Source organism: Dunckerocampus dactyliophorus, chromosome 10, assembly GCF_027744805.1.
Source record: "Dunckerocampus dactyliophorus isolate RoL2022-P2 chromosome 10, RoL_Ddac_1.1, whole genome shotgun sequence".
NCBI lineage: Eukaryota > Metazoa > Chordata > Actinopteri > Syngnathiformes > Syngnathidae > Dunckerocampus > Dunckerocampus dactyliophorus.
In genome coordinates this window covers 8,602,805-8,626,898 of record NC_072828.1, presented here as the reverse complement: position 1 = coordinate 8,626,898, position 24,094 = coordinate 8,602,805, and the positions used below count along the sequence as shown (strand labels likewise).

Below are 24,094 nucleotides of genomic sequence, written 5' to 3'. Positions count from 1 at the left end.
TACGCTTTGATTGCATTTATTTTTTAAAGACTAAACTCAAAATACACGAATGCATCGATGCTTGCTTGGTGTAAGAGTAAATATGCATTGCTGCAATCGAAGAGAAAGAGAAAAGTAGATGAGGAAGCGGACAAACGCCAATATGGCGGCTCCTTGTTTGGATCGAATACGTAACAGAGTACCCGGATAATGGACGTAATGATGCTATGTTGTTTTTAATTATCTGTTTTATTGTTTAATGGATTTCAATCATCACACACTGATGAGTGTCCCTTCCTTAAGCTATTATATTGTTAATTAAAAAAAAATGAGTAAAAACGAGCGGAAATAGCGTGACTTCCGGGTTGGTTAGATGTACTTCCGGGTTGAGCGGGCACATGTAAACAAGCATGGACTTCTCTGCGAAGTGGACGGATGTGGCCAAAAGTCCAAGTTTGAAGAATCTGACGGACGGAGGCTTCGGCGTGTTGAAGGAAAGTCAACAGAGCTCTATTCAGGATTTAGTCAGAGCTCACATTGACTCTTTCGACCAGGCCGTCACTGTCGGACTCAGCCGCGTCGTGCAGGTCCCTGCTATTACAGCTCTTCTTCAACTTACCTGGCAACTTTCACCAAATACTGACTTTCCTGTTTATTTCTTCTCGTTTTGACTGATTAGGTGCCGTCAAACTAACATGTCATCGCGATAAGCATTAGCTCACAAATATAGTCTTACTTTCTTACAGTTTTAGTTGGTTTCCTCGTGTACACTCTACACACACTTCATTATACACTATGTAATGTGATACAATGCAAGAATTCAGCCTTCACCAAGACAATGTTCACTTTTGACTGACACTGTTATATAGTTTTTCATTTAAATTATATGTTTATAATTGTGCTTGTGAATCTACATTATATGACAGTAGCTAGATAAGTAAATGTTTGACAATTGGAGCTCTTTAGATGATGTACCTATGTAAAAAGTGTGTCGTGTCGTCGTCAGGCCATCCCGCCTTTGGAGTTCACGCTGAAAAATGACAGGATCGGCCTGTCGTTTGTGGAGGCCGCCATCTACCAGCCGGTGGTTTCCAAAGGGAGTGTCTGCAGAGAGATGAGAGTGTTCCCAGCAGAGTGTCGGGGAAGAAGATGCTCGTACAAAGGAAAAATAGTGGTGAGTGTGTGTGTGTTTGTCGCCATTGTCCAAGAGTAATCTCTGCTCATTTTTGCATGATGACAGGCGGACGTCAGCTGGTCCATCAACGGCATTCCCAAAGGCATCATCAAGCAGTCTTTGGGTCAAGTGCCCATCATGGTGAAGTCCAAGTTGTGTAACCTACATGGCATGTCACCCAAACAGCTGGTAGAACACCATGAGGAGGCAGAGGTATGCCCTACTGCTTTATCATCATCTACCTGTCTCAGGAATGACATGGTGCATCTCTCTTCCAGGAAATGGGAGGCTACTTCATTGTGAATGGAATCGAGAAGGTCATCCGCATGCTGGTTATGCCCAGGAGGAACTATCCTATCGCCATGTCGCGGCCCAAGTGGAAGAGCAGAGGGCAGGGATACACCCAGTATGGTAAACATCAGCATCCACTCCTTGTTCCATGTAGACCGTTTGTCTCTGCATGTCCTCACATCTCCTCCTGGCAGGTATTTCCATGCGCTGCGTCAAGGAAGAGCACACGGCCATCAACATGAACCTGCACTATCTGGAGAACGGCACGGTAATGGTCAACTTCATCTACCAGAAGGAGCTCTTCTTCCTGCCACTTGGCTTTGCACTGAAGGTAGGAACCTGACTCAAGTATCTCATGTTGGAGTTGATGCACATTTTGTGCACAGTGATTACTAAGTAGTATTTTAGAGGAGTACACATTCTACTTCATTTATGTACCAGTGATGTGCGGTGAGGTTCACGGCTGGTGAGGGACTGACTCCTTTGGAGCCGAATTTATACATGCGCCGCCTTCAGGTGCGGTAGAGTACTGTCTGCGTCACCTTTTTAGACTTTTCTCTGCCGTTTATTGTGCAATCAGCAAGAGTAATGATGTCTTACACTTACATTAAATACATTCATTACATAGGCTGGAGAAAGGGTTGGGTTTCTGCCCTGTAAAATGTGCAATTTCAGGGATTTTTATTTAAGAAACTACATTTATAACACAGATGCACACGATGTGGATCACATGCATGTGCATAGATATGCTCATACAGTAGATACTGTACATACATTCACATGCACGATGAGATATACAGTACATCCAATAAGCAATTCATCCAGCTTGGACTAATGCAACATCCCTTTGTGTTGACGCTCGTCATCTTCTAGACCCTGCCATGTGTTCTTTATGCTTCCAGGCGCTGGTGGATTTCACAGACTTTCAGATCTTCCAGGAGCTGATTAAAGGCCGCGAGGACAACTCCTTCTACAAGAGCTGCGTCTCTGAGATGCTGCGGATGGTCTCGGACAAGGGCTGCACCACACACAGCAAGGTGCTGGCCTACCTGGGTGAACGCTTTCGTGTCAAGATGAACCTCCCTGAGTGGTACACCAACGAGGAGTGTGCCAACTTCCTGCTGCAGTACGCTCTTGCGCCCATCACTCGAGCGCACGTGTGTTTGTTTGCGCTCACGTCTTTTATCTTCTGCTCAGCGAGTGTATCTGCATCCACCTGAGGTCCGGCCTGGAGAAGTTCTACATGCTGTGTCTGATGACCAGGAAGCTCTTCACCTTCGCCAAGCAGGAGTGCATGGAGGAGAATCCCGACAGCATCATGTGTCAGGAAGTGCTCACTCCTGGTCAGCTCTACCTCATGTTTCTCAAAGTACGTTGGTGTTTGTGAATGGAGCACATTGGCCACTAGGTGGCACACTACGCAGGACAAAGGAAATGTTAAGCGTTTCTTTGGTGGTGTTGCCAGGAGAGGATGCTTGCCTGGCTGGTGTCGGTCAAGCTGTCCTTCGACAAGCGAGGAAGTCGGATGAATGGCGGCTGGAGCGCTGATAACATAATGAAAATCTTCAACATGGGCACTGACCTCACCAAACCTTTTGAATACCTGCTGGCCACAGGGAACCTCAGCTCCAAGACAGGTGCGGTCCTCAGGCTGATGAGGGTCTTTGGTTCTTCAGTTAATGTATCAAGCAGTAACCCTGATCCCCCCCAAATCCCCTTCTCCTCCAGGTCTGGGCATGCTGCAGAACACGGGTCTTTGCGTGGTCGCCGACAAGCTCAACTTCATCCGCTACCTCTCGCACTTCCGCTGCGTGCACAGAGGCGCCGTCTTCGCCAAGATGAGGACCACCTCTGTTAGGAAGCTGCTGCCTGAGTCCTGGGGCTTCCTGTGTCCTGTCCACACCCCCGACGGGGAGCCGTGCGGCCTCATGAACCACATGACTGCCAGCTGTGAGATTGTGACACCGTCGCTGTCCACCTTGACGCTGCCCGCCCTGCTGTGTTCCCTTGGTGAGTGCTCGCCTCTGTCCGCCGCCTGCCACACATCTTCTTCTCATCTCATCTCAGCATCTGTTGGGGTGGGGGGGATCAAGGTGTCACTCCGGTGGATGGTAGTCCCGGTCAAGCCTATTCTGACTGCTACCCTGTAGTTCTGGATGGTGCCGTGGTAGGCTGGGTGGAGGCAGAGTTAGCCCCCGGCGTGGTTGATTCACTGCGCACATTCAAGGTAAGCAGAAATGTGATCATGTGACGGAGGACGTGGAATGAAACATGGACCCCTACAGGTGCTGCGAGAGAAGAAGATCCCTCCCTGGACTGAGATTGTTTTGGTTCCCAAAACCAAGAAAGCCAGCTTGTACCCGGGCCTCTTCCTCTTCACCACGCCTTGCCGCATGGTGCGACCTGTCCACAACTTGACCCTGGGACAACAAGAGCTGATTGGAACCTTTGAACAGGTACGTTTTTCCTATGTGGATGTTTTTTTTTTAACTACACAAGATTTCTTTTGTATTTGACGCTTTTGTTCAAGCATTAGCAAGCTTGGGAAATCCTTATTTCATGAAATACACAGGAAACTCCTCATTTCAAAACAATGTCGAGTGAATTCATCTGTTCCAGAGCCAAAATGTGGCCGCTATACAACTTTTATTAACTGTACAGGTAATGTTTTGAGTAACATTTAACAATAATAATTCAAGAATGCAAGAGTAAATTAACCATTGAGAACAAAACTAAACTACGTAGTACTAGTACACAGAAGTTTAGTAGTGTACGTACTACTAAGTCATGAGTAACATAGTTGTCTGCCCACTACAAACTTACATAGTTTCCAGTTCTATGGTTATCATCACTCTTTTACTTTTTGCCATCACATGTACTCGATGAGGGCACATCACAATTTCCTTTACATGCTCAGCTTCTTGCATTGCAGATGGTTTGAATTCCAAGTTTCTGTTGACTTTTAATTGACAGAACATTCTCCCGTGCTGATTTGTTCTGTATAAAAAGTTGTTGACGTAATGGTTTGATGCGTGTGCAGCTCTACATCAACGTGGGCGTCATGGAGGATGAGGTGGAGGCGGGCGTGACCACCCACCAGGAGCTCTTCCCTCACAGCATGCTGAGCGTGGTGGCCAACTTCATCCCCTACTCGGACCACAACCAGAGTCCCAGGAACATGTACCAGTGTCAGATGGGTAAGTGTCATGGCGCTTCAGAGAGGGACACGTTGTTCTGTCTTCAGTCTCTTAAGGTGGTCCTCCTCACCAGGTAAACAGACCATGGGCTTCCCGCTGCATGCCTTCTTAGACCGCTCAGATAACAAGTTGTACCGACTGCAGACCCCACAGAGCCCCCTGGTGAGGCCTCACATGTATGATCACTACAACCTGGACAACTACCCCAGCGGCACAAACGCCATCGTGGCCGTCATATCCTACACGGGCTACGACATGGAGGACGCCATGGTGAGTCAAAGCCAACACTTTCAGCTTTCTTCAGCTTCTGATTGCTCTGCTGTTGTTTGGCGGTGTCCTGATGTGTGACTTCTGGTGGTTAGATCGTGAACAAGGCGTCGTGGGAGCGGGGCTTCGCTCACGGCTGCATCTACAAGACAGAGTTGGTGGACCTGGCCGACAAGGCACGAGGCCAGGACGGTGTGGTTTTCGGGGCCAAGCCGGGCGACCCGAAGGTGGAAGACAGACTGGAAGCGGACGGACTTCCTGCCATTGGATCAACATTGCGATACGGCGACCCCTTCTACAGCTACATCAACCTCAACACCGGCCAGACCTTCGTCACCTACTACAAGTACGTCTCTGTGTTTGCATCTCTGTTGACCAGTTGGTTCGTTGTTCATTTCTTCTTCTTGTCTTTTTAAGGAGCCAGGAGGCGTGCGTCGTGGACAACATCAAGGTCTGCAGCAACGACGCCGGCTCGGGCCCCTTCAAGCGTGTCTGCATCACGATGCGAGTGCCAAGAAACCCAGCCATCGGGGACAAGTTTGCCAGCCGCCACGGCCAGAAGGGCATCCTGAGCCGCTTGTGGCCCCCCGAGGACATGCCCTTCACCGAGAGCGGGATGAGTCCAGACATCCTCTTCAACCCCCACGGCTTCCCCTCACGTATGACCATCGGGATGCTTATCGAAAGCATGGCAGGCAAGTCGGGCGCCCTACACGGCCTGAGTCATGACGCCACGCCCTTCACCTTCTCAGAGAAGAACTCTGCCTTGGAGTACTTTGGCCAAATGCTGCGGGCAGGTGGCTACAACTACTACGGCACTGAGCGCCTCTACAGCGGTATGAGCGGTCTGGAGCTGGAGGCGGACATCTTCATAGGCGTGGTCTACTACCAACGGCTGCGTCACATGGTCTCAGACAAGTTCCAGGTGAGAACCACGGGGGCGCGCGATAAGGTGACCAACCAGCCGGTCGGGGGGAGGAACATCCAGGGGGGCATCCGTTTCGGGGAGATGGAGAGAGATGCCCTGCTGGCTCACGGATCCTCCTTCCTGCTCCACGACCGCCTCTTCAACTGCTCCGACCGCTCTGTGGCACAGGTGTGCGTTGACTGCGGCAGCTTGATGTCGCCCTTGCTAGAGAAGCCGCCGCCCTACTGGTCCTCCACGCGACACCGCAAGACCGTATGTACACTGTGCGGCAAAAGTGACTCCATTGACTCGGTGTCTGTGCCGTACGTCTTCCGCTACTTTGTGGCCGAGCTCGCCGCCATGAACATCAAAGTCAAACTGGATGTGAAGTGAAGGCTGCTTAGGAGAAGGATCTCAGGATTTTTTTTTTTTTTTTTTGGAAAGACAAAACTGAAACATCGCCCTTATGGGGCTGGTTGGTTATATCGCCACGGCTACCTGCTAGTAATGGAATGTCTAATGGAATTATTCTCACAATTTAGTACAATTAATAAAAGGACTCTAAAATCCAGTTCTAATCCCGGACAAGTGAATGCGATAATAAATACACGCTTGGCTGGGTTGCTTTTGTTAATATTATTAATTTTTGTGTTTTAATGTTTTACAAAAACACTTGAATATCTGGAAGTTCATCTTGTCTACATATAAATGACATTTACACAGAAAATCCACATAGAAAGATGTTTTACAAAACAAAGCAATTAAAAACAAACAAACAAATATGAATAATATTACTTTAGCAAAAACAACAGAAGTTGTCCCGCTAAAAGCAAGTAGCGCACACACAGACCGCGACATCCTCGCACACTTAAATTACCAAGTACATCCTTGGGGGGTGGGGGGGCAATAGAAGTTAAGATATGTTTTTAAACAATCTGAATTATATCTTTTAAAATGTATCTATGTGGTAGAAAAAATAGCCTGAGCATCTAGGAAACCTTTTAAAGCGCATCATAAAAAGGAATGCCGTTATATTAGCGGCACCAAGTGTCTTACGGAGACATGGTGTCGTTTTAAGTATGATCACATTAGCGTAAGCAGTAAACATTCATGGCCTTGCTTGTTCCTAATGTTGTATGTGAAGCTTTGTTTAGCCAATCAGAAGACAGAAAGAGAAAGTTGGAGCACCACTTTAGGAAACTAAATGGCTACTTTTCTCATCTATTTTGTCTGTGCTTGTAAAAAAATGGTGTTAGAAAGCAATGAGTTAGTATCAAATTCATAATCAAGACTAACAGTCATGTTTTGAAGATAGGAACCAACTCAGCAAAAAATGAAATCTTAAGACATGTTGAAAATAACTGATTGGACCGTGTGTGTGTGTGTGTGTGTGTGTGTGTGTGTGTGTGTGATACCTAGACATGTTTGATGAGGTCACAGGCGAGGATGGTATGAAGACACTGTCCAGAAAATCAAAAGTGAGGTAAATACGAGAGTGAGGTGAAGCTTCTTGGCCTCTTCTTCCTGCTGCGCTTCGTCCAGAAAATGAAAATACTGCCCTTTTAAAATAGGTTAAAAATGAACCAAAGTTCAAAGTGGTCCTGATGCAAGTCATCCACGATGGCGCTACTCCATGATGGCTCTGTAGATGACGGGCTCGATGTAGTCGCCACGGTACCGTGAGTTGATGACCCGCTGCCTCTTGGACTCCTGGATGATCTCCTTGTCCTCGAAGATGCCGTCAAACCTCATGTCCGATGCTTTGGACTGCACACACGGACACAGCATGAGGCGCGAGTACAGGACCACATGGGGACACTGGCGTTTGGACACTCACCAATCTGGACTTGACCCTCTTGGGGAGCTCCTCTTCTAGCGTGTAGACGTCGTCTCGCTTGGCCGTCAGTTGTGAGCCGTCCTCAAACTCCACCTGTGCACAGACAATGTTGATGGGCCATTCCCACTTTGTCCACCACATGTTTTTTTACATACAATATATGCAAGCCATACAGTTTTTTTTACAGTTTATCCTTTCCAGTCTCTCATATACCAAAACACAGTCATGGAAGGATTGTGCTTTTGGCAGATGCTCGAACCCTAGCCCCAAACTCAACTCCTAAACCATACACTAACCTTAACCACAACTCCTAACCACTAGATAATGACGATGAGGCTCCTACCAGGTACATCTGGATGACGCGTGATGCCACAAACTTGGCGCCGTACACAAGGCCGTCCGTCCACCGCACCTGGACCACTTCGCCCTGGGGGGGAGGTCCGAGCTGGGCGCAGTCTCGGCTCTGGATGGGAGTGATTCGGTCACATAGTACATTGTTAGCATCACTTAGAGGATGTACCACATGCACATTGGGAGCGTGATGAAGACCCACCACGATGTCTTCGGGGAAGAGATTGTCGCTGAAGGAGCCATCGTCAAAGTTGACCTCATAGAAGGTCTCCTTGGAGAGCTGGACCACGTCACACTGGTAGTAGCGGCCGTTCTTGTGCTTGCAGATCACCTTCTGGCCCACTGTCAGCTCGTGCATGGCCGCCTTGTTACGCTGGTGGAAGGCGTGGCCACATGACAGTCACGTGCACACACACACAAATAAGAAAAGTGCATCTGGATGGTCGCTTACTTCGATCTGGGCAGGGCCTTTGTGTCGACAGCAGGTGACGTGCACCACAAAGGGCCACTCGTCAGGCTGCATGAGGACGCCGGCAGCCTGTGCGCATGTGGGGTGGTAGGCGGTGGGACAGCGGCCATGTGAGCACTGCACGCAACAGCCCGACGCCTTCTTCATCCTCTTCTTACAGTAATAACACTTCTGCAGCACAAACGACAACAAACAGCTGCTTTTGTACATCATTCTGCAAACACTAAACTCCAAATGCCACAAGGTCAAACTGAGAAAAATGTGCATGGGTTTTAAAACCAGTGCGCCGTTTTTGTAAACATTTCATGCAGCAAATGTCAACAGGCAGCCCACCACAGCTTTCCATTCAGCCCCCAGAATAAAACTATTGAATGAAGGCTAGAGTCCTGGCACTAAATCTAATGCAGTTTGGTCTATTTATTGTGAAAAAACGAGACCGTTAACGCTATCTGGTGTTATATCGTACTTCTCAGCAAGGGAGTGTATTGTATGTTTGTTGGTCACTTTGTTCACCAGTTTAAATCTTTGCAGGGGAATCCCACTCAGATCCACAGGAGTCCTCTCAGTGATGCTGACAAAGCGAGCCTCCAGCACGGCCACCGCGCACAGCACATGCACCCACCTGCAACACACGCCACCATTACTTGAGTGCAACCGTGATGTCCACTAAAAACACAAAACCTACTTGTTGTTGTTGGCCTTCTGCAAAGCTCCGCCCCTCAGGCAGCACAAACAGCAGTTCTGCAATACACAACTTCATTAGAGTCATCCCTGCTAGCCTAGTGGCTAACGTTAGACTGTACATAATGAAAACAGTCATTTTTAGGTTGGTTAACAAAAAAACAATATATGTAAATGTAAACTCTGGCCTCACAGTATTTATCAATTCCACATTTAAGACAGCGGGGAATTTATATTTTATGTTTCTGCGGGCGCCACCATTATTGTGTGTTGTCACATCATGTTGCTTGACCTCCATCATGGCGTTGGCTTTGCAGCGTGCACACTTCCACTCCTTGCTCACTCTAGCCGGGTTGATGCCGTAACAGCCTGGAAGAGACCAAGAGAAAAGACTTAAAAGCCCTACCATCATTTTCGCATCACACTTGACGTCACTCGCTCTCTTACTCGTGTGGACGCGGACGCTGCACTGCGAGCAGCTGATGAGCAGGCTGGTGCCGTCCTCCTCCAGGTGAGGCGTGAGCGGTGGCTCCTCGCACTCGGCGTCTTCCTCCGTGGTGGTGGCAAAGCACGTCTCCGGGATCAGCGGTTTCGTCCGCATCCGCCCTCCCCCCGCCATGATGGGAGCGTTGGTACCACTCACACGCTCGGTCTTAAAAGTAGGAAAGGAATGTGAGACCAGCAGAAAAGCGTGACGGTGATAGTGAGGATCAGGATGAAGACAAGGCCTTCTACCTGCTGGTACGTGAGGAACAGCGCGCAGATGGAGCAGTATGGAGGCTTGGAGCCCATCCTCTGGTTGTACTCTTTCTCCTTCTTCATGTTGGGGGGTCTGCTCTGCCACAGGTGGGCCAGAGGTTTGGCCCAGCCCTCCCCTTCCAGACCTCCCTCCTCCATGGGTGACGCCTCCTCTGTAGCCTCTGAGACACAAATACACATGTCGACACACGCTGAAGGCTTCAAACAAGCGGACATAAGTGTTGTGCTCCCACTGACTGACCTTCATCGCTCACACCGTCCTTGATGAGCGGGTGGTGACCAGGCAGCTGACCCAGATCACTCTCCTCTGTGGTGCATCTAGCCACTTTTGTCCCCTGCTGGACACAAACAAACACACAAAGCATGTGATGATTTTTAATCTGTATAAAAGTTGAATGCTTATTGGCTCAAGCATATCTGATGATGCGCATTTGAGAAATGAGGGAGGGCGGGCCTCAGGAGATCAATACCCTATGTAAAAAGGTCTCTACTATTATTAGGCAGCTTCTTTGCTAAATGTGACAAAAAATACGTAAATTTGTTGTCTTGTAACTACAATACTACTACTAATAAAGTTGAACTGTATTCAAATATTTACACTCACTCTGATGACGCCCTTCTTTTCCTCAATAATGTTTTCACTGCTGTCTTTCTCCTCCTTCTTCTCCTCCTCCCCCTTCTCCTCTTTGGGCGGGGCCTCGTCCTCGGCATAGTCTCCCTTGGCGTAACTGTGCACGTGCAAAACGTCGGCGGGGCTCAGCGTCCTCTGGAAGACTTTGTGCGCTAAGCCGGTGCCCACCTCGGCCTCCTCGCCGCTGCCAGTCGGCTGCACAGTGCACAGCGCCACCACCTGGCCTTCCACAGGATCAGAAGGTGGCATGTCGTTCTTGTTACTTGTCTGACTTTCTTGTCTTGCAGGTGTTTGCTTGATGCTGGACTGATCTTCTTCCCCTTCTTCCTGTGGTTGTGACTCCACTTTGACTGCTGAAAAAGAAGCAAACATTGACTCTTTTATACAAAGGCTTCTTTTTACACTTGTATGACACTTACGTTAAGATGTGACTTAAAACATGTTAAAAATGGGACACTTGTTTTGAAATCTGAGGTTGGCCATTAGTTTCTGAACGTTCTCTTATCAAATACAAAAATCCATGTTCACGTAAATCAAGTGGTACCGTGTGTGTCCGTCATGACTTGAGCTGGAGACTCCATGGTGGTAAGCTTGACCTTCTTTGGCTCTGCCTCCTCTGCATCCAGATCAGCTTTGATGTCTTCAGTGGCTTCCAGTGCACGCTTTGTCCCCCTCTGAAGCTTTGGACTGACCCACAGAGACATCATTGAAGACTCCTCCTCCGCCCGTCAACAACCACGTGACCGCCGTACAACATTACCTGCTGTTCTCTTGGGCGGGGTTTGCCGTATGGTCAAATATGATGTCAAGCGGGCTCTCTTTCGGGGTCACACTCTGGTCTTTGAGGAACTCTGCAGCCTCAGGTGTGGGCTTGGAGTGGTCGATGGGAGCATTGTCTTTTCCCGCCTTCCACAGCTTGTAGCGCTCCGGCTGGAATTTGCGCACAAAGACGTCCATGGAGATCTTCACCATGTCTTGGCGGCATGAGCACTGAGCCAGAGAGTTGGACACATCAAAAGAAAAGACAAGGCAGCATGTAGTGGTCTAGCAAACAGCATGCCGTGTACCAGCGTGGCTTGCTTGCCGTAGTCGATCCATCTCTGCGTGGCAAAGTTGGTGGACTCGGCACAGTTGAAGCCGTGGTTGAACCCTGCATGGTAGCCGAACGGGAAGGTGACAATGAACTGACCCGCCTCCTGCGTGACCTGCACATTCACAACATCACGTGTTATTAAACATATTGACTGGATATTCACTACAGGGTTTCCGCTACATGTAATGTATCATGGCGGGGTGCCACGGCTCAGTAAAAGCCGCCACACGGAAATGAGTTTGTTTTTTTTTACGTGAAAACAATGGTAAGTAATACAGTGTATGAATGGACATATATGCTACATCAGGCGTGTCATGCAGTGGCATGACACAGTGAGCCACAGTCAGCCTCCCATGCAGCCCACCACCACAGCTTCAGGAAATTCTAGCGTAAAACCCTGTACTAACTATCCATTTACAGCTACTGACTACATCCTCTCTGTGGTGCCTCACCTTTTCAAATGGTATTCCATACTTCTTCAGTATCGAAGGTGAAATCAAAGTCATCTTGTGGCGCAGGAAGGCCTCGCAGCTCTGAGCGTTGCCAGGAAAGAAACCTGTGCACGAACACATCACAGGTCAAAAACAGAACTGAGTGAGCGATGACATACACACAATGGCCACTTCATTAGGTACATCATCTAGTGTGCGCCAAAACAAAAATTGTCTACTAATAAGACCGTACGTACCCTTTGCAAGTCGCTCCAATCTCCTTCCATGTTCTGGCGGGACAGCATACCTAAGCAGAACATAAGAAGCACATATATAATACTTTATTTCTTCTGAACATTACTGACATATGAGAAGTTGTAGTTTAGGCCTGCATGATATGCTGTCACAATATTAGGTACACTCTACACAATGGGTGTACAAAGTGCAGCTGAGGGACCCACAGCTTGCTTTTTTTTTTGTTAAATTAATTGGCCCTAATCATGGGCCATGGGTGGATGCATTAAAAATATTCACTGACAAAGATAACTACAATACTAATCCGTAGACCTGCAACACAGGACCAAGTGACAGGAGCAAGTGACAAAACAAATAAAATCATGCCCGCAGATGTTTGGACATACCATGACTTGGGCTCTCCAAAGTGAAGGAAGTTGATGCTGTAGAGGTCCATGTCCTCCGTATGCCAAGCAAAGGCGCTCTTCCACATGCCAAAGTAAAGATAAGGCGTGTTCACTCCTTTGATCTTGATTCCACTCTCGTGCTCCACAGTGTCCAAGATGGTGTCCAGTCGGCCGATGTTCCATTCAGTCACATCCTGCAAATAAGCCACACGGTGAGCATGACACAGCCGAACCATTACCAGACCTTAAAGCCTCTCTCTTCTCACTGGGTCGTAGAGACTTCCGCTGACGTCCGCTCCATAGAGGGGAGGGTTGAACGTCAGATTCTTCCAGAACTTTCTCTCCAGTTCATCAAAGTCAACATAACGTGGATTGCAGAACCTGTAAACATTTGAAGATTCTTTGTCAAAAGCTCTGAGTAAAAAAAAAAGTCAGCATTGTAAAGCTTACTTGTCCATGTTGGAGGTCTTGCGGAACTCATCAACCGTCATGGGCTTCTTCTGGATGTTGTACTGAGTGAAGAGGCCCGACTGACCCGTCACCACCTGTTGGATGGGAGCAGGAATGACTAGGTCATCGATATCATCGTAAGTCTTCCTGGGTCTCCAGCCTTTGGGGGGAATCACCTGCAGCCGAAGGACATAAGCAGGACACGTCAGGCCCATTTAGTCAGCGACAACGCACAACATACAACCTACTTTTGCCATCCCGGCTTTGTGCGCCCCTTGTGACTCCATGTAGGCAATGTAGCGGCTGAAGTCTTTAAATTCCTCTGAGGACGGGCTGAAGGTCATGATCCTGCAGGCCCCACTCTGAGCGGCCGAGTCTGTGCTCATGGTGGACGCCTTCTTTGACATCAACTCTTATTGGCAGATGATACAGAAACATAAAAAAATTATTTTTTTGATGCCTATCAATTAGCTTTATTGTCCTGCTGTTACAATGAAAATCAGTTTGATGCTGTTGAGGTGAGTGTTGATATAGTTGCATACATACTTAAATTATTTCATTACAACTTAACACTATGTTTGAATTAGGCTACATTAACTTACTTTCCCTGGTTTAAGCTCATACACATAACTTTCTATATAGTAACTTACTATGTTGACGATGTAACAAGGGGAATGTAAACAATGCCATCTAACCCAAAAACATCCAATCCCAAACGGGCCCGCCCATTTCAGTCGACCAATCAAAGCCATGCTCGCCTCTGATTAGCTGAATAACGTGTCGGTCAGAAACTGTGGCCCATTGACAGCGAAGCACCTCGGAAAAATAGCTAAGCTAACACGATAACTGTAACACAGCTTGTTTGGCATTGCAAGGATTAAGTCATGTCCACAACAAAGAAAATGCGACATTTAAAAATACGTCTGTGCGATTAACAGTAGCGTGTATCGCGGTTCTCTCTGTCAAAACACAACATTTAAAAACGGAAGAGCGGACGGAGATGTGACAGTTCCTAGCATGTAGCCAACTAGCAAACACAGCTTGTTGCTCACCGTCGCTCTCCTCTCCAAAACTGCAGTTTACTCAAACTTTCGTATAAGCGAAGTGACATGAAAGCGTCATAGATTAATTTACGTGAGGTGCAATGCGGACGAGTTGTTTAATCTCGTAACTCGCAAGTTTGCGAAGTGGAAAGAGAGACATTAGTCCAGCCAGAAAAGACAGTCCTCCATTATTGCAGTGACGCATGCGCAGTGTGTGTTTGTTTACATGCGCAAGGAGGGATTTCCGTATTCCAACAACCAATCAAACGTTGTATTTTCTAACCCGTTTTTCTTTCATCTACATGCACCCAAGAACCGCTATATACTATTTCTGTTACTTTTTCCATTACTGAATTGTTAGATTTAATCTGTTATTGTATTTTTACTCCATCAGACTTCATTACAGAGCGACTATCCGGACTAGTTTTTCCCCCTTTTTGTTGATGCTGTACAAAAACATTTATGATTAGCATGTTATTATTTCAGACCAGTCCAGGGTGTACCCCGCCTCTGCCTCAGATGGGATAGGCTCCAGCATACCCCCGCGACCCTACTGAGGACAAGCGGCATACAAAATAGATGGCTGGATTAGGTAAGAATTCCCAAATTTAGTCACCAGAAAGGTAATCACAGAAGAAAATAGGGTTGAATAATAGATATATGCGACAGGGAGAAAAGGTAAATTCTGAGCATTTAGGTGTTCAAAGCCATTTATTTTCATATTTTTTTTTTATTAAAAATAGAGAGGAGATCACATATGCAAGAGACAACATAAAATATTTTTCATTACCTTAATTCATTTCCCCCCTCCACTGATGACCGAAGCACCATCGTATATGTTCAAGATTTTTTTTTTAAAAGCACTCAAACTATGAGTTTCTTTGTCAGGATTTAGGGGTTTGGAGTGACTTAAATTTAACGACACCAAGACAACTATATCATTATTCTTACATTTTACTGACGTAAAACAGCTGTCATCTCATCACAGGCTGGGCCGACAACTACACTCGACCCAGCAAACATTCTTGTTCCCCTTCAAATGCACCTGCACAAACGGAGTACCTGTCATGACATTTTGTAAAATCATTCAGTGTTCACATGAATCCAGTGAATGGCGTACGACTGCGTCTTGTTCCTCTGCAGGCTTTGAGGCAAGAAACCAGCAATTAGGAACAATAAACTGTGTCATCTGGTTTTTCCACACTTTAAAAGCGTGATGTTCTTCTTGGTATAATGTGGACATATTGTTGTGGATGTCAGAACTAGAATTAGCCCCTCTACACCAAATAAAAGTGTGTACAGTAAATAGAATATGAAGTCTATGGTACAAAAACATGTAGCAGCAGTGAGTATATGCTCTCCAGTATTAATAATAATAACAATAACACCTTGGAGCGTTTTGAAAACACGTCCTCAGTGCTAATAAAACATAAAAGCATTAGAGAGTCATTAAGACGTAAGAAAATATATGGTAAATATTTGCAACAGAAGAGAAATGAGGAGTGTTGGGTTTTCAGAATGTGTGTCAGGGTCCATGAGAGTTCAGCGATAGCCGCAGGAGTCATATCAGAAGGAGGCGGTCAGACTTCTCCCCCCAGTCTGCGGGCACTTCCTCCTCGGCCCACATCATCACCTCCTGGTCGGATTGTAGGAGCTGAGTGGGCTCACAGAGGACACCAAACTCTTGTGAGGGTGTCTTCACGATGGGTTATGTTGCATAGTGGTCAAAGCTTCCCAGGTACTCCAGGGCGGCCCGGTAACACAGTTGGTACTGGTCCTGAGGGCACACAAACAACATGCTATGATAGAGGACCCGTCCCAGAACAGAAAGGGTAAAAGGTAACCCTCTGGAGTGTCATACCTCAGTCTGCACCATGGCGGGCCGCTGAGTTCTGAGAGTCTTCACTGTTTGAAAGACATCGACCACGCCTTCATACCTCATCCTCTCTAGGACGATGCTCAGGGTGATAAACACGCCGGTCCGTCCCACGCCGGCGCTGATGGGCGGGCATACATTATTAGACAGTGAATCAAAAGCGAGCTCATCTGGAAGAAGTCTGGCATTGAGTCTTAATGGTGGATACTGACGAGGTAGACACATAAATGAAACAACATTCAGTTCATTATGTACACTTGCACAACCTATTAACATTGCACTCCAGTCCTGTAGGTGACAGTAATGCACATTAAAAAGTGCCAGCTGCCACACACAGCAAGCTTTTTTTCACCACAGCTCCATCTGTTGGATCTGGTCGGTCACTGCACCACTTGGCCCCAATGCAAACAGACTGTAACTGTAAATTGTTTTGGATCGAAACCAAAATGTATTGTGAAGTTAGTCCAAAACACACCTGCAGTGCACAGTGATGGGTCCATCCTGCCCAAACTGCTCCTTGGTTTTGTGGACTTGGCCGATAAAGTCAATGAATCCCTCCCCTGTTTTTGGCACACCTTGCTCTGGCCAATCGTTGAACTGGAACTGCCTGATGGTCCTAGACTGGCCGTCCTGGCAGACATGGACCGGTGGAGTGTTAAAGCCACAGTAGCAAGCAACAAAAGTCAAGCAGTCGAAGATGGTTAGACTTACCCTGGCGTCTGTAACTTTGAACTCCCTCAGGATGTACTGTGGCATGTTGTACTCGGCCATGGGGTCCACAACAAAGTACTGGTAGCGGGCCGAGCGCTCAGCAGGCCAGTACTGATGGCACTTTTCCTAAAGGAGCAAAGGAGAAGATGCAGTGTCAAGTGTGTTTCAAGTGGGGATAGGCGGATCAATCCAAATATCAATAGTGTCAATGTAACGGATGCCAGCCCGTGAGGCTGTGCAAGTGTACGTTGGTAAACCTCACTCCCTCTGCCTTGAGAGCTGCGCTGAACACACGGTCGACAGTCCGGGCTTTTGGCCGTGTGGTCAGCGCTCTCGTCTCCCATTGCGAAGGTCCTGTGTTCGCGCCCCGTTGCGGGGCAGTGTGAAGCAGAGCGGGTTACATTGGTGCCGTTACCCGGATGGGAGTGAGGTTTGAGGGGGTGAGTGTAACGGATGCCAGTCTGTGAGGCTGTGCAAGTGTACGTTGGTAAACCTCACTCCCTCTGCCTTGAGAGCTGCGCTGAATACACGGTCGACAGTCCGGGCTTTTGGCCGTGTGGTCAGCGCTCTCGTCTCCCATTGCGAAGGTCCTGTGTTCGCGCCCCGTTGCGGGGCAGTGTGAAGCAGAGCGGGTTACATTGGTGCCGTTACCCGGATGGGAGTGAGGTTTGAGGGGGTGAGTGTAACGGATGCCAGTCTGTGAGGCTGTGCAAGTGTACGTTGGTAAACCTCACTCCCTCTGCCTTGAGAGCTGCGCTGAATACACGGTCGACAGTCCGGGCTTTTGGCCGTGTGGTCAGCACCCTCGTCTCCCATTGCGAAGGTCGTGTTCGAGCCCTTGTGCGGGCAGTGTGAAGCAGGGCGGTATCATCTCAACACTAGCATGATAAGATTGATATTTTTCAGTTCTTCAGTTTAATTTTGAAAATATCCCTGTGTTTTTTTGTGTTGTTCATGTTGTTATATTTATATTTATATAAACATTTATATATATTTAGTTTTTTGTTTACAAAGTCAGGGAATAGGTCCTAGGACACAGGAGGGTTTTGGGGGCAAAAAGCCAAAAATTTGAATGAGAAGCCAATTTTGCTTAGTTACTTTACACTACTGTATTTACTTAATTTTGCTCGAACAATTGTATGTAATAAGAGGGAATATATGTATAAATTTGTTGATATTGTTACATGGGCTTATTTAGTTGTAGCTACAGTATATATTGAGTTAAATTGCTTACATATACAGTCATGGAAAAAGTTGATTAGACCACCCTTGTTTCTTGAGTTTCTTGTTCATTTTAATGCCTGATACAACTAAAGGTACCTTTGTTTGGACAAATATAACAATGCCAACAAAAATAGCTCATAAGAGTTACATTTTTTGGCAGCACAATGCTATAGCTATTCATGTAAGAACTTAAGTGATTTTGGTTATTATCAAGAAAACCATGGAAGTTGCTAGATATCAGCTCTTCAATTATGTCCAAACAAATGTACCTTTAGTTGTACCAGGCATTAAAATGGATCAATAAACTGAAGAAGCAAGGGTGGTCTAATCTTTTTTTCCACGACTGTAAGTTTGTTGAGAAAAATATATTTTTTAAATCTTTGTCCTGTGTGTTATACGGATTATAACCATGATCAACAAATTAAAGGCAAATTCACAAAATTGATCAATGATCTTGAAAAATTTAAAATTAAAAAGTGTTGGATTCAATACCAAAATCTGCTATATCGACCCCCCCTATTTTCAATAATTTATTTATTTATTCACAGAGGGTACATGAACTAGAATATATGTCATTTACATCTGTCCATCTTCCGCTTGTCCAGGTTGGAGTAACAGGGGCATTAGCCTTCCCTCTCCTTGTCTACTTCATCCAGCTCTTCCCGGGTGATCCCGAGGCTTTCCCAGGCCAGTTGAGAGAAGACTTAGTATCTCCAAAGTATCCTGGGTCTTCCCTGACCGTGCCCTGACCTCTCAGGTCATTTACAATGTAGCCCATTTACTAGTATGTGTTTAGCAAAGGCAGGGTTGCTTTTACAAATTTTGGGTGCCCTAGACAAACATCCACGCAGTCGGACATGCAGACCTAAAAAAAAGACACGTTTCACTGCACTGCATCTTCATTCATCTTTTACCCGTCCCATCTCGCGAAGTTTGGTGAGCATGACGACAATGGTGGAGTTGTGTTCCCACAGCATCCTCCAGAAGTCCTCAGTGGTTTCCGCTAAGGGGCCCTGTGTTGCCATGTAGGCTTTCTGCAGCCTGCAAGGAACACACACAAACACACACGTGCCATTTCACTCCTCAGCAAATATACATCTGACATTGCGCTATCACTCATGGCTGAGTTAAAGATGCAGCTTATCTATGCAAAAGCTGTTGTGTTATTATATGTTATTATATTCATTATATGATTGTAAGATATTAGTTATATGTGACAATAGCTCATCATGTCACTGCCGCACACAAAGTCAGCTGGTAACTGCCACCAGGGGTCAGTGTTGACATAATGAAGTAGAGGACAAGCCTGTGTGCCAAAGCTATATGAAGCATTTGGAACATCTGGATCGACCATTTGAATATTTGATGATGAAGCGACCAAACATCAGGTTAAGTGTTTCACTAAGTGTTTCATCAGAAACAGGGCATTATCATCATGCTACTTGCTGCTGCTGCTGGGAGGCAAGGCAAAGATCCCATAAATATATCATTACTGTATCTGTAATGTGTAATGTCCCTTTGAACACAAATAAATATTGTATATTTCCAAAATTAACGCACAATTGTTGTTATAGTTATGTACTAACAAAAATGTATAAGTAACACTTGTGGTAAATATTGGTAGAATAAGAATTACATTACCACTACACACACAAGAAAGTTAAATGTAGAGAAACACTTATTAGAATGATTATTTACCTTGAAAGGCAGGCAAGGCCTCAGGCAGCTACAATTTACAAGCTGTGTACACAACAAATCATGTGCCCCATTGGCCCAAAAATGTATTTGTCCACCCCAAGAAAGCCAAGAGTCAGGCCTACACAGAAATTCAAACCAGCATCTGTTAGCCACTCGACAGCAGTGTTGGCTTACCCACCCCCCTCTCTAATGCTTTGATTGATTGACGACAAGCTTTTTGCACCAATTGGAAGGCACTGTCATATTCCATTGCCTGTTTACTTTTGCTTTCCTGCACCAAAAGCGCATACAAATGAGAAATTGTGTGAAGCCTGCAGTTTTGATGTGCTTTGAAACGGGGTGTCTGTGTGGCTGCGTCATCAGGCTGCGACAGCATTTTCTGTGGATATGATGTTGTGGACTCCTGAGAGTTAATATAACAATAATAATTCCTTTCAAATGACAGTAACTCGCAATGTACTACATTTGGAAGCAACTTGCCCAACACTGTCTGGCACCAAGGGTCAGTATTTTGGATGTAAGAAAAGCTTCATTTGTTATCTGACCTGACACCTCTGGCAAACATCACGTCCAATTACAGCAAGGAAAAGACGAGAAACAACAGGCCAGTCGGTACGACTCGTTTGTTTGGACAGCCAACACCTCAGGACGAGGAGAGGCGCTCATTAGAGGTGCACCTCTCCTCCTACGGCTCCGGCATCATCTCGGTCAACTTGCCTGTAGCCATCAATGAAGCTGGCGTTAATGTAGTCTGAGCCCTCCACGCCTCTGATTGGCTGCAGGCAGACCCGGCTGGACTCGAAAGGCATGATGTTCACCAGACGGTTCTTGAACTTGTTGCACGGCAGGTTGGCACTGATGAATCTTGAGGTATGTGCTTTGGAGTTGGCCAACTTCTGCACAGACAAACACACGTCACTAGGTGCAGAGTAATAGAAGTGAGTAGTAGTGGGCAGTAGTGGGTGGTAGAAGGCAGTAAGAGTGCCACAGTTCATGAGGTACCCCTCCACAAGCTAACAAGGAGCCAATATCAAACATGAAATTAAATACAGTAAATAGACCACACTTGTCTCTGTTATCGTAGTTTGTAGGGATGTTGTATCATAGTGACAACTCCTTGTGTTTTGAGCCTTTAATGAAATTGAATAAATATGGTAACCACAATAATAAGCATAATGTTCAATGAATCTTCAGGCTGCACTTCTCGGCTTACCTTAAACTCCAGCTCCATGGCAGTAACGGCCTCTCCCAGAGGAACCTGGCTCAGTTTCTGGATGTGCACGTACAGGTTTCGCGCAGGGACCTCGGTGTTGCCGCACGTCGCCGCCTCCAGCAGAGCCTCGTGGATGAAGATGTACTGGTCCTCCGTCTGCACCATGTAGTTCCTCTGGGCCCGCATGCACGTCACGTGGCCGTAAATGTCCACTGATTTCTCGTGCTTCATCCTCTCCAACATGGCGTCGATGACGATGAAGCAGCCTGTGCGACCCACGCCAGCGCTGAAACATGGAGTGATTGATGGACTGAGAATGGTCAGAACAAAACCAGAAGGAAGATGTCCTCCATGTGCTTTGTTTACAGTGTGACCATCCCACTGGTCTACTGCGAGGCTGTGCTAGCTGGCGTTAGCTACTGTATATTATTACCTAACTATTAGTTTGCTATTGTCTTCACCATCTTAGAGAATGTACCTGCAGTGGACCACCATGGGGCCGGCATCTGGGGGGTTGCATGCTTTGATCCTGCGAAGGAAGGCCAGTGTCGGGGTGGGATACTCAGGCACTCCGTGGTCAGGCCAGGCCATGAACTGGAATTGTCGGACCTCTCTTCTCTCGCTCGAGCCATTCTGACACAACATGGATGAATGAGGTATGTACAGTAGACCATTAGATATATTGTAAAATTTAAATATACAGTAGTACATTAAATATGATGTAAATATGGTACATTAGAGGTACATTAAATATGACGTAACTACAGAATATTAAACAACACGTGTAGACTTCTGTAGACTCTGCAATGAATGCACAATTTGCTTTCTATCATCACTGAGCACAAAGTGGAGCTGCAAGCTCCTCCCTCACTTCTTTGTGCAAATGCAAACAAAACACCACATCAAGTAACGACAGCACAGCAACTTTTTTGTAGTTTTAAACGTATTTGCTTAGCTTTTCATGGTGATAATGACCGTTTGCAAATGTTTCATGGCCATCATGGTCGTCATGGACCATTACACCATTAAGCCCCGCACTCCCCAGGACCCACCACAGTCACAAAGTCCGGTAGGAAACACTTATCACCGACAATGTAAAAAAAACTGTCCGGTCTCATTCTAAACAGAAAATATGAGAAATTGGACTATTTTTTAACAGAATTAAACCCTGAAATGAGGAAATGCATGTTTCTATTGTCTAAGTACAATGAGGTGAAAAATGGTGCTTATAATGGAAGTCAGTGGGTTTTTTTCCCGGTAGGAAACACTATCACCTACAATGTGAAATGTTGTCTAATGTTGTCTAATTGTCTAATCTGTTCTAAACAGTAAAAATGACAAACTGGACTATTTTTTTGACAAAATGAAACACTGAAATTAAAATGCATGTTTAAATTGTCTAATTACAATGCATTGAAAAATTGTGCTTATAACGGAAGTCTATGGGACCTCAACATGTCGAACATTTGTTACTGTATATGGAAAATAACTCATTTTGTATAACTCTGTCTAAGCAAAAACAGTGACATCATTGAATCAAATGGGCATTTAGAGGGATCAAATTATACAAATATTTACATGTTTGGTATATTTGATTAGAACTCAAGTTGATTGAGAGATTTAATTTAAAAAAAAAGTAGAAAAAAATATTAATCTGTTATGTTTTTAGAGCAATTTTTGGGAGTGCACTTTTTCGTTCTCTCTGAACCTCAAAGGGTAGTGAATTCAAGGGACCCTGGAGGGTTAAATGATGATGATGTAAATATGGTACATTAGATTCCATCAGCCTTAAAGTGCACACACGCACACACACGCATACACACACAAATGCTAACACGTGCACATGCACAAACCAAGAATCCAAAAGGAGGGCTGACCTTGTAGAGGGCAAAGGTACGCACGCTGTAGGTGGCCAACTCCACCGTGTCCAACATGGTGACCTGGATCATGCCGTAGGTCTCAGTACCACGACTGGGCCAGTACTGGTCACACTTCACCTGCAAGAACACAGATTTAATCACTAGCGCTCTAGCAGAGCGCCATTCATTTCTTCATTTCAACTTCATAAACAACATTTATCAGGGTGACACTACCCTTATCATCATCATCATCCTCATGCTCCTCTTACCCGGGACTTCTCCTCCAGGCGCGTCATCATGACAATGGTGCAGGTGCGCTGCTCCCAGACCAACCTCCAGAAGTCACTCAGCGTCTCAGGCAGCGGGCCCTGCGTGGCGATGTAGGCGTTCTGCTTCCTGTAGCCGTCCACGTAGTTGGCATTGACATAGTCGCTGCCAGGAACTCCTGTCAGTAAATCAAGTCAAATCAAATCAAATCAAATCAAATCAAATGAGCCTTGCCGCTTCGGAAGCGGGATGCGACAGTTTGGTCCCACCGACCGTCCACGGGCGTGAGGAGGACTCTGGAGTGATCGTAGGCAATGACGTTGGCGTAGCGATTCTTTGGCTTGTTGATCTCCATGTTGGACTGCTCCCACGTGAACTGCTGCCCGGGGTCAATGGACTGAAAGGTGAGCCACTTGTCAAAGGTCATCTAACACAATGTCACTAGGTCGTCTCTTTACCTCCAACAAGCACACTACGTGAGGATGTGATGTATTTGTTACTAGCATCGCCCTAAGACATGGGCCAAGGAAGAAACCATTACACTTCTGGCTCTGAGCCTTACTGTTTGCATGTTAATTTAGGATGACACAAAAACAACACAACGTATTTCCTGTAATTGGACGTTTTTTTTTAGAGGGGCTCACATGTTCCGACGTGACAATGTTATCTTCTCAATTCTAAATGTGCTATTTGTCCAATGCTTTCTACTCATATAGTAGAAAAGAAACCTTGATGCAGATCCATTTTGCTCCACAATTCCAACACCTCTGTCCCGGTTTATCTGCTCCGAAATTCACCACTTTAAATGCAAATGAGCTCCCTTTGTAGGACATCAAGAAGCCGTAATCCCTCAGCAGCTTTTACAGCAGCTAAAAGCAGCGCAATGTTATTTGTGGAAACCAGGGAGATAATTCATGCATAGTTGGTGGATTCCCTTCCTTCTTTAAAGACAGTGTGAACTTTAACATCGGGTATGTCTCAGGAAAGAAGGTTTGGAAATAGGAAGTTGATTTTCCAGGTGTGCACAATGTGCAATGTAGCTAAC

The 24,094-nt window shown here is 46.2% G+C and overlaps 3 protein-coding genes across 19 annotated transcripts in view; 1 reads left to right on the top strand and 2 right to left on the bottom strand.

Annotated features, from left to right (window-relative positions):
• The first annotated feature begins 373 nt into the window (after positions 1–373).
• Positions 374–6,420, top strand: polr1b (RNA polymerase I subunit B). The gene is made up of 15 exons (XM_054790658.1): positions 374–566; positions 986–1,153; positions 1,220–1,366; positions 1,432–1,564; positions 1,639–1,775; positions 2,347–2,570; positions 2,642–2,813; positions 2,910–3,081; positions 3,173–3,454; positions 3,538–3,671; positions 3,730–3,900; positions 4,485–4,641; positions 4,715–4,911; positions 5,004–5,254; positions 5,326–6,420. The coding sequence occupies exons 1-15, from the start codon at positions 390–392 to the stop codon at positions 6,206–6,208; spliced, it is 3,405 nt and encodes a 1,134-aa protein (XP_054646633.1). The 5' UTR covers positions 374–389; the 3' UTR covers positions 6,209–6,420.
• On the bottom strand, positions 6,219–14,602 carry kdm4aa (lysine (K)-specific demethylase 4A, genome duplicate a). 2 transcript variants are annotated; one of them, XM_054790659.1, is made up of 22 exons: positions 14,211–14,597; positions 13,407–13,570; positions 13,159–13,334; positions 12,975–13,089; positions 12,709–12,902; positions 12,325–12,374; positions 12,089–12,192; positions 11,611–11,748; positions 11,304–11,533; positions 11,088–11,230; positions 10,517–10,896; positions 10,154–10,250; positions 9,889–10,073; positions 9,601–9,805; positions 9,446–9,522; positions 9,158–9,213; positions 8,986–9,094; positions 8,455–8,643; positions 8,206–8,376; positions 7,996–8,115; positions 7,653–7,745; positions 6,219–7,582 (listed from the first exon to the last, which is right to left on the bottom strand). In XM_054790659.1, the coding sequence occupies exons 2-22, from the start codon at positions 13,563–13,565 to the stop codon at positions 7,442–7,444; spliced, it is 3,132 nt and encodes a 1,043-aa protein (XP_054646634.1). In that variant the 5' UTR covers positions 13,566–13,570; positions 14,211–14,597; the 3' UTR covers positions 6,219–7,441. The 2 variants fall into 2 exon arrangements, with proteins under 2 accessions (XP_054646634.1, XP_054646635.1); XM_054790660.1 differs by lacking the exons at positions 6,219–7,582; positions 7,653–7,745; positions 7,996–8,115; positions 8,206–8,376 and having other exon boundaries at positions 8,496–8,643; positions 9,412–9,522; positions 14,211–14,602.
• A 289-nt stretch (positions 14,603–14,891) lies between these two features.
• The window catches only part of ptprfa (protein tyrosine phosphatase receptor type Fa), an 86,177-nt gene continuing 76,974 nt past the window's right edge, over positions 14,892–24,094 (bottom strand). For 7 of the 16 annotated variants that reach the window (XM_054790641.1, XM_054790644.1, XM_054790642.1 and 4 more), the window contains 10 exons: positions 23,323–23,446; positions 23,052–23,227; positions 22,801–22,920; positions 21,402–21,556; positions 20,924–21,209; positions 20,428–20,606; positions 18,927–19,053; positions 16,553–16,914; positions 16,063–16,198; positions 14,892–15,978 (listed from right to left, as the gene is read on the bottom strand). In XM_054790641.1, coding sequence (XP_054646616.1) covers positions 15,910–15,978; positions 16,063–16,198; positions 16,553–16,914; positions 18,927–19,053; positions 20,428–20,606; positions 20,924–21,209; positions 21,402–21,556; positions 22,801–22,920; positions 23,052–23,227; positions 23,323–23,446 — 1,734 coding nt within the window. In that variant the 3' untranslated portion in view covers positions 14,892–15,909. The remainder of the gene's footprint in view (positions 15,979–16,062; positions 16,199–16,552; positions 16,915–18,926; positions 19,054–20,427; positions 20,607–20,923; positions 21,210–21,401; positions 21,557–22,800; positions 22,921–23,051; positions 23,228–23,322; positions 23,447–24,094) is intronic. The other 9 variants (XM_054790653.1, XM_054790646.1, XM_054790647.1 and 6 more) reach the window with 3 other exon arrangements.

Coding starts and splice junctions, on each gene's coding strand:
- polr1b (XM_054790658.1), top strand. CDS start 390: ATGGACTTCTCTGCGAAGTGGACGGATGTGGCCAAAAGTCCAAGTTTG. Junction 3,082..3,172: donor GAACCTCAGCTCCAAGACAG/GTGCGGTCCTCA, acceptor CTTCTCCTCCAG/GTCTGGGCATGCTGCAGAAC. Junction 3,901..4,484: donor TGATTGGAACCTTTGAACAG/GTACGTTTTTCC, acceptor ATGCGTGTGCAG/CTCTACATCAACGTGGGCGT.
- kdm4aa (XM_054790659.1), bottom strand. CDS start 13,565: ATGTCAAAGAAGGCGTCCACCATGAGCACAGACTCGGCCGCTCAGAGT. Junction 11,749..12,088: donor ATGGAATACCATTTGAAAAG/GTGAGGCACCAC, acceptor GTGAATGTGCAG/GTCACGCAGGAGGCGGGTCA. Junction 9,523..9,600: donor CAGCGTCCGCGTCCACACGA/GTAAGAGAGCGA, acceptor GGTCTCTTCCAG/GCTGTTACGGCATCAACCCG.